We start from the raw sequence: 10,478 nt of genomic DNA on the forward strand, positions 1-10,478 counted from the left end.
CCGATGGATTTCACCTAGCGTCAGCGGCCATGGCCGCGCAGTGCTGCTGCCGCAAGGCGCCCGGCACCGAGGCCGCGCCCGCCCGACCGCCTCCCGAGCCACCACCCGCCCTGGACGTGGCCTCGGCCTCCAGCGCGCAGCTCTTCCGCCTCCGCCACCTGCAGCTGGGCCTGGAGCTGCGGCCCGAGGCGCGCGAACTGGCCGGCTGCCTGGTGCTCGAGCTGTGCGCGCTGCGGCCCGCGCCCCGCGCGCTCGTGCTCGACGCGCACCCGGCCCTGCGCCTGCACTCGGCCGCCTTCCGTCGCGCCCCCGCCGCCTCCGAGACGCCTTGCGCTTTCGCCTTCCCCGCCCTCGGGCCAGGACCCGCGCCACCGCCCCCGCTGCCAGCCTTCCCTGAGGCGCCGGGCGCCGAGCCTGCCTGCTGCCCGCTGGCCTTCAGGCTAGACCCGTTTACCGACTACGGCTCCTCACTCACGGTCACGCTGCCGCCTGAGCTGCAGGCGCACCAGCCCTTCCAAGTCATCCTGCGCTACACCTCGACCGACGCCCCCGCCGTGAGTCCGGGTGTGCGTCGCGGCCGCAGATCCTCCTGTCGGCCTCTGTGCACCCTGTCCTGAGCAGACAGCTTGGCCTAGGCACAGCGGACAGGGTGGGGGCGGCCTGGCCCAGAGCCCTGTCCAGGTGCCCACAGTCATTCCCAGCTGTTGCCTGTAAACCCTTGGGAGCCTTGGATAGAGCCTGAGTCCTGACCCTGTGGGCTGTGGCGACAGGGAACAGCAGGCCAACCAGGGAGGCTTCGGGTTAGGTGTTCTGTCTCTGCCTAGGGAAAAGAGCAGTTTCTGGCACTTGCCAAGTCACACATCTGCTGGAGCTGGGCATTGAGGGTTGGGCCCTCAGGGCTGAGCACACCCAGGTCTGTTCTCTGGAGGCAGAGTGAGGGATGGACCTGTCCCAGCTGGAGGCAGAGGAGAAAGTCGTGTAGGCCGTGATGCCTGGGCTTTGGGCTGCCTTTACCAGGACTGGTGGGGTCCAGCGGCCAAGAAGCCCCACAACCTCAACACAGACACACGTAGGCACTGCTCTGTAGGTGGGCACCAAGTGGGCACACACACCCCCAGAGGCCCTGCCAGAAAAGCCAGGTGGCCCAGCTTGGGTGCTATGGCTGCAGTGCCCCTACCCCAGCCAATGGTGGGGCTTGCGGGATGGAGGACGACCTTTCCTTCCCACAACATAGAGGTTCATGTCCAGTCCCCAGGTGGTAGGAACAGCCACAAGTGACACCCAACGTACATACACAACACACACCTCTGGAGGCCCTTGGAGGTCTCCTGTGTCACTGCCCATGACACATGGACAGGGAAGCAGAGAGGTGGTGTAGAGGTGTCAGGCTGAGGGCCACAGAGGAAAGAGGCCCAAGCACAGGCACACCTGTGGGCTTCCTGCATATTTCCCTGGCCACCTCAACTTCCCAGAGCCACTGTGGGTATGCCAGCCACTGGCCTGCTACCTGTTGTGATCCTCCAGGGCTTTGAGGTAAAGAGGTGAGAACTGAGGAATGGGATTCTCCCAGGCCTAATCTGTGAGCCCGTGTGTCTGGTCCCCTCAAGACTGTCTGGCAGAGTAGCAGGCCCAGGGGCCCTCAATAGGCTGTTGAGATGGAGCCAGATGGGCAAGAATAGCTGTTGTCCTTGGGTTTCCCACAGCCATGGGTGCTCTGGGCAGGGAGGTCCCCTTAGGCAGAGTGATTCCAGAGTTGATGGGTCGTGGACAAGGGGCCTGCCTGGCCTGTGATCTGGCCAACTTGTGAAAGGCAGAGTATGTGGCTCTGACCTCAGACACCCACCATTGCTTGTGAGCACTGGGGGCTCAGACCCATGCCTGGAGTCCCCTTCTCTTCCTGGCCTGCTCTGGAGACTCAGGCCTGAATCCCTGGGCCTGTCCCTGTGCCACAGAAGATGCAGCAAGAGCTCGTCAGTGGACCCCAAGCCTCCAGAGTCAGTTTGGGGGTACTGTAGACTCTGGGGCCTGTGCCTCTTGTACCCCATCCTGTAGCCCCACCCCACCCCACCCCCATCCCAGCAAGAAGAGTTTCCACCCTGCCCTGCATTGCCAGGGTCCACAGGCCTGCTACTTCTCTGCCAGCCCATCAGCACCTGTACTCTGGGTACATGATGGGAACTGCTGGCCTACCACTGGGGCAGGGCCAGGCTTGACTACGGGGATATACCTAGTACTTCACTCCAAGGGAGGACTGTGGGCCCCATTGGTCTCTGGAGTTGGACATGGGGCAATGAGGGGTGGAGTGGGAATCAGGCAGAGGCTGAGAAGGTCCCAAGGTTGGGCAGACAGGAGGCTGCAATATTGGAGCAGGTGTGGGGGAACAGTGTGGGTTGAAGAGCATTTTGGAGATTATGGGGACCTGTTCTCTTAGCCTGGGACAAGGACCACCTGCACTGGGGTCTACTGCAGGGAGTTCCCTAAATGTACTTCCCCAGGTCCTGCTCTTAGGAGCTGGAGCTCTGGGGCAGGGCCCTGGGAGGGAGACTGCAATTTAACCAGGCTCCCAAGACAGGTGTCTAAACATCTTGGGTAGCCCAGGGGCCCAGGAGGAAAGGAAGTGCAGCCTTGCAGCCTTGAATGGACAGGGAAAGGGCAGCCTAGAGAAAGTTTTAGAGAGGTCTGTGAATGCTGAGCAAGGGAAGCTAGGTCTGCAGGTGGCAGGGAGGCCACCTCCTGGGTCTAGTTCTGCGGGGTGGCCTCACTCCCAGGTGTGATGTGTGGGAGAGGCCACCCCTTCTGAGTCTGGGGTCTGTGAGGAAGGCCACCCCTCCTGCGTCTGGGGTCTACAGGGGAGGCTGTACTCCCAGGTCTGGGTCTCTGTGAGAAGCCGCCCCTCCTGAGTCTGGGGTCTGCAGGGGAGGCTGTACTCCCAGGTCTGGGTCTGTGTGAGAAGCCGCCCCTCCTGGGTCTGGGGTCTGCGAGGGAGGCTGTACTCCTAGGTCTGGGTCTATGTGAGAGGCTGCCCCTCCTGGGTCTGGGGTCTGTGAGGCAGGCCACCCCTCCTGGGTCTGGGGTCTGCAGGGGAGGCTGTACTCCCAGGTCTGGGTCTGTGTGAGAGGCCGCCCCTACTGGGTCTGGGGTCTGTGTGGCAGGCCACCCCTCCTGGGTCTGAGGTCTGTGGGGGAGGCTATACTCCCAGGTCTGGGTCTGTGTGAGAGGCTGCCCCTCCTGGGTCTGGGGTCTTTGGGGGAGGCCATCTCCATGGTGGTTGCCAGCTATGGTTCTAGACTAAGCTGCTGTTAGAGGTGTGTTGTGGGCTATCTTTCATTCGTGGTCCTGGGAGGACCTGTGTGCACCTGGCCACTGTGTGAGGAACACTTCAGTCTGCTTTGCAATCTTGTTGTCCTGGCAGAGGGGAGGGTGGGGACAAAGTAAGGCCCTCTATGACAACCCTGGTGACATTGCTGCAGTTGGGAGCAAGCGCCCTCCCACACTCTGAGCTCCCTCACTAGAGGCCAGAGTTCTCAGGTGGCAGATGAGATGGGCACAGTGAGGTAGCAGTAGGCCAGGCAGGAGGGCATAAGGGGTGGAGGGGACTTAGTGGGGGCCTGGCCCCGGCATCTGAGGGCTAGGAGACCTCCCCAGCTGTGGTGTGGGCCAGCTCTGCCACAACCCTGGGCATTCACTGCTCACTGCCCCAGCCTGCAGCCTGTCCCTCCTGGAGAGGCTGCCCTTCTCAGGGCTGGCCCTGGGCTCACTCCCTGCCCAAGTGTGTGGTGCTTGGTTTTCCCATGTTTCCATGTTTCTGGCTAAGACCAGAGTGGCTGCCAGTCTGTGGGAATTTGCACTCAAGGTGCTCTGACTGTGCCTCAGTTTCTCTTTGGATGCTCAGATGATGCAGTGATAGGCCTTTTCCTTTCTTTGCCTCAGCGCCGGCTGGGACAGTCCCTCTGCTGGCTCCTAATGCCTGGCCTCCTACCTGGAGGGCTGGCCTGATAACACAGTGCAGGTCACGCCTTGGGTTACCTGTGCCTGCTGTAGCCCTGCGCATGCAGGCAAGTGAAGGGTGTGGGAGTAGCTGCTGCCCTCCATGGGTCAGTAAGACCACCATCTCCACCTTCCTCTGGCTGCTGCCTGGGCACTTAGGGTCTAGAACCCAAACTGGGTGGCTTCCTGCTGATACACTGCTCTGCCCACAGATCTGGTGGCTGGAGCCTGAGCTGACCTACGGCTGTGCCAAGCCCTTTGTCTTCACCCAGGGCCACTCCGTGTGCAACCGCTCCTTCTTCCCGTGCTTCGACACGCCTGCCGTGAAGAGCACCTACTCAGCTGTTGTCAAGGTCAGGGCCCATCTGCCATCCTCATCCCACCCAGGGTCAGCCCTGCCTGCCCTGTGCCTCCTGTGGGTGCTGTGTGGAGGGTCTAGCCCAGCAGCCCAGCCTGGCCTCATTCTCCTTTCTCCTACCTGCCTGGGCTATGACCCCAGCTGCCACCCAGCCCTGGTCTTAGAAGGAGCCCTCTGCACCCGCTATGCAGTAGCAGCCACCATGCAGGGGGCACAGGGGCCAGGTTGTCACTGATGGGCCTGACAGGGTTCTTGGACCCAGGGTGAGTCCCCAGTGGGGACAAAGGTCCTCTGGTAGGGACTGTGGGGTCACTGAGCCTTAGTTGACAACCCCTCATGACTGGGGCAACAGGTTTGCAGACTGAGCGCTTGGGCTTCCCAGTCTAGGATGAGAGTTATTTGACTGGTTAGGAGGTTCTCTCATGAGAATGTGGTTCGCTGACCCAGGGTTTAGGGCCCCCTGAGGGGATTGTGGGTTTCCCTATCCCTGCATATGGGGCTCCCTGATGGGGCCTGGGGTTACCCAGGAAAGACCTGGGTTCTCTGACCAGGGATATGGGTGTGCTGACAGGGGACCACCTATTTCTCACTCTTTCCTCCTCACAGGCCCCCTCAGGGGTGCAGGTGCTGATGAGCGCCACCCAGAGTGCCTACGTGGAGGAGGAGGGCATCTTCCGCTTCCACATGGAGCACCCCGTGCCCGCCTACCTCGTGGCCCTGGTGGCCGGAGACCTCAAGCCAGCAGACATCGGGCCCAGGTAGGGCCTTCTACTTCTTGTTTCCTGGTGCTGCTATCCAGGGCTGCCCAGGCCAGGTGCCAGCCCCAGGGAGGCTGGGTCTGCCCAGGCCAGGTGCCAGACCCTAGAAGCTGGGTCTGTGTCCTAGGTCCACAGCTGCCCTACAGAGGACCCCTACTAACCTCAGTCCTTGCCCTACCTTATTGCCATTGCCAAGGTCATCCCTGTCAGGCCCTCCTGAGACTGGGCAGCCTGACCTGCTTAGCACCTGCCCACCAGCATGTCCTCATGGCAGGGCCACACCAAAGGCAGCCGGGTGCACCCTCCACCCTAGCAGGTTCCTTCAACCCAGAAAAAAAACCAAGTGGCCCTCAGGATGCAGCTCTGCCCCTGCTGTGGGAAGGGCCAGATGACTGCAGGCTGGGAAGTCAGCTGGGGCCCCAGGGGTGGCAGGCCTGATGGGGTGAGCTCCTCTCTCCCCTGCAACAGGAGCCGAGTGTGGGCTGAGCCATGCCTCCTACCCACGGCCACCAGCAAGCTGTCAGGTGTGGTGGAGCAGTGGCTGAGTGCAGCTGAGCGGCTATACGGGCCCTACATGTGGGGCAGGTGGGTGAGGCCCCTGGGCCTGGCTGGCTGGAAGAGGGAGCTGGGGAGGGGAGCCTCTTGTCTGGCCCTGCCATGTCCTGCCCCTGCCTCCCACAGAGGAGGTGGCCTTGATGCAGTGGGCTGGGCTGCCCCAGGCAGAGGACACTCCTGGACCTGCAGCCCTGCACTCACTGCCCTGCCCCCACACAGGTATGACATTGTCTTCCTGCCGCCATCGTTCCCCATTGTGGCCATGGAGAACCCCTGCCTCACTTTCATCATCTCCTCCATCTTGGAGAGCGACGAGTTCCTTGTCATCGACGTCATCCATGAGGTGGCCCACAGCTGGTTCGGCAACGCGGTCACTAACGCCACATGGGAGGAGATGTGGTTGAGTGAGGGCCTAGCCACCTACGCCCAGCGTCGCATCACCACCGAGACCTATGGTGCGCTGGGGTAGGACCCAGCCTGGCCCTGGGTGCCCTTCCCCTGCCTCCTCTCACCCCTCCCTGCCTCTCTGGCCCATCCAGGTGCTGCTTTTACCTGTCTGGAGACAGCCTTCCGCCTGGATGCCCTGCACAGGCAGATGAAGCTTCTCGGAGAAGACAGCCCAGTCAGCAAGTTGCAGGTCAAGCTTGAGCCAGGTACCCCTCCTGCCAGGGTCTGCCCCCCAGCCCTGGTGCCTATCACCCCTCAGGGGCTCCCTACCTGCCCTTCACTGCTCTGGCTAGAGCTTCTCTCACCCAACATCCCTATACCCCTCCAAGGCCAGGCTGGGTGCCCCCAACTCAAGGAAGGCCTCCCTGTTTCCTTCAACCCACCACCTCCCAGGCCCCTGTAGCGTGAGGGTCTAGGTCTCTCCTGAGGCTCCTGAACAGAACAGGCTTCACCACTACCCTCCCAGGTGTCAGCACTCATCTGGACTTGCGAGAGACAACACTGGCCTTCATAAGGGACAACCTAGCCCCTCTGGGACTGACCACTATGCCCCTCAAGGAACATAGGCAGGCTGGGGCTCCAGCTCAGATATGGTTTTCCTGCAGGAGTGAATCCCAGCCACCTGATGAACCTGTTCACCTACGAGAAGGGCTACTGCTTTGTGTACTACCTGTCACAGCTCTGCGGAGACCCACAGCGCTTTGATGACTTCCTCCGAGTGAGCACCCCCTGCCCAGGACAGCCCGGCCTCTCCCTAACTGCAGCACTGTCCTCTCCTGGCAGGGGATGGGGCGGAGTTGGAGGTGACCCTGGCTGGACCCTGCCTGCCCTTCTCTGGGGGAAGCGCCTAGGGAGCCTACCTCCCCTGTTTTAGCTGTGAGCAGGCCCATGAGATGGGCTACTGCCCACCTGCCTCTCCACACAGGCCTACGTGGAGAAGTACAAGTTCAGCAGTGTGGTGGCCCAGGACCTGCTGGACTCCTTCTTGAGCTTCTTCCCAGAGCTGAAGGAGCAAAGTGTGGACTGCCGGGCAGGTGAGGCAGGCAGCAGGCCTGGAGAGTGCAGTGAGCACCAAGACAGAGCCCTTCTGCTCTGCCTGGGGGAAAGCCCTTCCTTGGTCCCACACTGACCATGAGAACAGTGGGGGTGGGTGGGTGGGCTGAGCAGGGAGTTAGGCAGTCACATGAAGATAGCCTGGAAATATGGTATACCAAGGTCCTGGGGGCAGAATCTGCCAGGCAGAGGGAGGGCTCTGGAGCTGACCCCAGCCTTCCCCTAGGGCAAGTGTTCTCAACCTTCCTAATGCCACAGCTCTTTAATACAGTTCCTGTGGGTCACAACCCACAGGTTGAGAACCGCTGCCGTAGGGGTTCCCAGCCGTGGAACTGGGCCCCTGCCCAGGGACCTGCTTGGCATCTGAGGTCTCCAGGGCAGGCTGGTTGGGTAGGGACTCCAGGATTACTTCTCCCCTGCAGGGCTGGAGTTTGAGCGCTGGCTCAATGCAACGGGCCCACCACTGGCCGAGCCAGACCTGTCTCAGGGATCTAGCCTGACGCGACCGGTTGAGGCCCTCTTCCAGATGTGGACCGCAGAGCCCCTGGACCAGGCAGCTGCCTCGGCCAGTGCCATTGACATCTCCAAGTGGAGGACCTTCCAAACGGCTCTCTTCCTGGACCGGCTCCTGGATGGGTCCCCACTGCCACAGGGTGGGTCCCACAGCTGATAGGCTGGCCTGGCCTGGGGGAGGGGGAGGCGCCAGGATAGCCCTGACCAGAGCGGCCCCCCATCCTGCAGAGGTGGTGACAAGCCTGTCCAAGTGCTACTCGTCCCTGCTGGACTCCATGAACGCCGAGATCCGCATCCGCTGGCTGCAGATCGTGGTCCGCAACGACTACTACCCTGACCTGCACCGCGTGCGGCGCTTCCTGGAGAGCCAGGTGCAGGGGCTGCGGCCTGGGGCTGAGGAGGGGCCAGCCAAGGGCTGAGGGGCGGCCAGCCTGGGGTTGAGGGGCTGTGGCCTGGGCTGAGGGGCTGCAGCCTGGGGCTGAGGGGGGGCCAGCCAAGGGTTGAGGGGCTGCGGCCTGGGGCTGAGGGGCTGTGGCCTGGGGCTGAGGGGCGGCCAGCCTAGGACTGAGGGGCTGCAGCCTGGGGCTGAGGGGCTGAGGCCTGGCGCAGCTAGTCACAGGCTGAGGGGTTGCTGGCCTGGGCCTGAGTGGTGGCTGGCCAGGGGCTGAAGACCTGGGCAGCCCAGACATGGGTGGGGAAGGCGTGGGGTTCTGAGTAGGGAGCAGACCGAGGTGTGAAGGGCATAGCAATTCTCAGAGGGAGGAACCCAGAGGGACAGATTGGGAGCAGAAATAAGGGATCTGGGCCCGCCCCAATCTGGGCACAAAGGAACCAAGCTCCTTAGGCAGAGGCCAGGGTCCTAGGCTGTGGGCCCTTGCTCCCTTGCCTGCTCTGGGCCTCAGACAGCCTAGAGGAGTGGGGGCAAGAAGCCGGGCCTGTGGCTGTGGCTGTGCTCGTCTGGCCAACACACCTGGGGCAGAGGGTCGCCTGCCCTATTAGCTGGCAGGGTGGGCTCCTGCCCTCATAACCAGGCACCCTGTTCCACAGATGTCCCGCATGTACACCATCCCACTGTATGAGGACCTCTGCACCGGCGCCCTCAAGTCCTTCGCTCTGGAGGTCTTCTACCAGACACAGGGCCGGCTACACCCCAACTTGCGCAGGACCATCCAGCAGATCCTGTCCCAGGGCCTGGGCCCTAGCACTGAGCCCAGTGCAGAGTCAAGGACAGAGCCCAGCACGGAGCAGGCCAGGGCTGGAGTGGACACGGATGCAGATGTGGACTCAGGCTCACCAGCCCTGCTGCTAGGGGATGAGGCCCCTGGCAGCGCCATCTCTCTCAGGGACGTCAACGTGTCTGCCTAGCCCTGTTGGGCTGACCCTCGACCCCCCAGACACCATGATTGTGCCTTCTGTGGTCCGGGCTTGCCTTGACTGTGCCTCAGCTCTGGCCATGAGCTCTGCCCGGCCCATGAGCCCCTCCCGTGGGCTCTCCCAGGCTGGGAGTGTGGGGAGAGGGGCCTCTTTGTGTCTAGCAGAGGCCCATGTTCCTTGGCCCACTCCCCACCCAGCTCTCTTGCACTGCAGGCTCGGAGCTGGCCCGCACACGCCACGCCTCCAGTCTTCACACTGACAGCCATGCCTAGCCCCAGATGCCAGTACCTGGCAGGTGCTGCCCCTGGGGGCAGTGACCCCCACAGCCCAAAAGTGGCTACCACACTGTGCCTTACATGTGCCGGAAGGCCTAGGCTATGCCATCCCTGCAGCATGTCTCCTGGTAGGGCCCTGAGCTACCCCTCCCCACAGAGCCCTGCACCCTGACCCTGGGGCTGACAGCCTCAGTTGGCCCCTGGCAGAGACAAGGACACAGACATTCCCTCAGTGTGAGAGCAGGGGTCACAGGGAGAGGAAGGATGTCCCTGGAGAGGGCCCCCCATCTCACAGAATACCTTAGCCCCTCAGAGAAAGTGGGGCCTTGGGACCTGGCGGGGGAGGTGTGGCTTCCTTGGGTGGGGGACACACAGCACAGCAATACCCAGGGACAGGTGGAGGTGGTGCTGGTGCTCATCAGGCACCTGCTGGGAGAGGTGGCCAGGGCCAGGGTCTCCAGCCTGGGACTGCTGTGATGGGACACCATGGGGATTGTCCCATTAAACTTCTGCTCAGCAAGCTTGGCCTCCCATCCTCTCCATCTGCTTGGCTGTGTGGAGTTGAGCTGGCCCACCAGGGTCCTGGAGTCAGGAGCTTGTCACAGCCCCTGCTCTGACACACAGGCCCCTGAAAGCAAGTTCCCCACATCCTCTTCACCTCTGGCCAGACTTTCAGGACCTGAGCACAGCCTTCTCTGGACTCCTCAAAGAGACTGTCACACCATCATACCAGGTATCCTCAAACTGCGGCCCGCCGAGGACATATATCCGGCCCACTGGGTGTTTTTGCCGCCGCTGCCTGTCCTGCTTAGCAGCCTATTCATCCTGGGGCCTGCAGTCTGGCCCTCCAACAGTCTGAGAGACAGTGAACTGGCCCCCTGTTTAAAAAATTTGAGGACCCCTGCTCTAGACCTTCACCTCTGCAGCTTTAGTCAAATCCTGGCCTCAGTGGTGGCCTGTCTTAAACTGGGGTGCAAGGGAGAGGGGTGGAGGCAGGGCTGAATTTGGTCTTGTAAGATTGAGATTCCATTTCCCCATGGCTGCAGGTAGTGCTGCTCTTTGGAGTCCCCATCGGCTTGGCCGTGGGGCTACACGGCATTTTGCTATGACAAGTCCAGACCTTAACGTAACTGCAGAGCTTCCCACCTGGGCAGCATG

General features: G+C 62.1%; 1 protein-coding gene across 1 annotated transcript; it reads left to right on the forward strand.

Moving 5' to 3' along the window:
- Nucleotides 1-29: 29 nt before the first annotated feature.
- On the forward strand, nucleotides 30-9,841 carry RNPEPL1 (arginyl aminopeptidase like 1). Its single transcript, XM_003798247.2, has 11 exons — nucleotides 30-554; nucleotides 4,200-4,340; nucleotides 4,952-5,103; nucleotides 5,572-5,688; nucleotides 5,878-6,113; nucleotides 6,198-6,311; nucleotides 6,711-6,823; nucleotides 7,031-7,139; nucleotides 7,581-7,811; nucleotides 7,900-8,042; nucleotides 8,719-9,841. The coding sequence occupies exons 1-11, from the start codon at nucleotides 30-32 to the stop codon at nucleotides 9,034-9,036; spliced, it is 2,199 nt and encodes a 732-aa protein (XP_003798295.1). The 3' UTR covers nucleotides 9,037-9,841.
- Nucleotides 9,842-10,478: the final 637 nt, after the last annotated feature.

This window comes from Otolemur garnettii, unplaced genomic scaffold, assembly GCF_000181295.1.
Source record: "Otolemur garnettii isolate 467f Iridium unplaced genomic scaffold, OtoGar3 scaffold00133, whole genome shotgun sequence".
Lineage (NCBI taxonomy): Eukaryota > Metazoa > Chordata > Mammalia > Primates > Galagidae > Otolemur > Otolemur garnettii.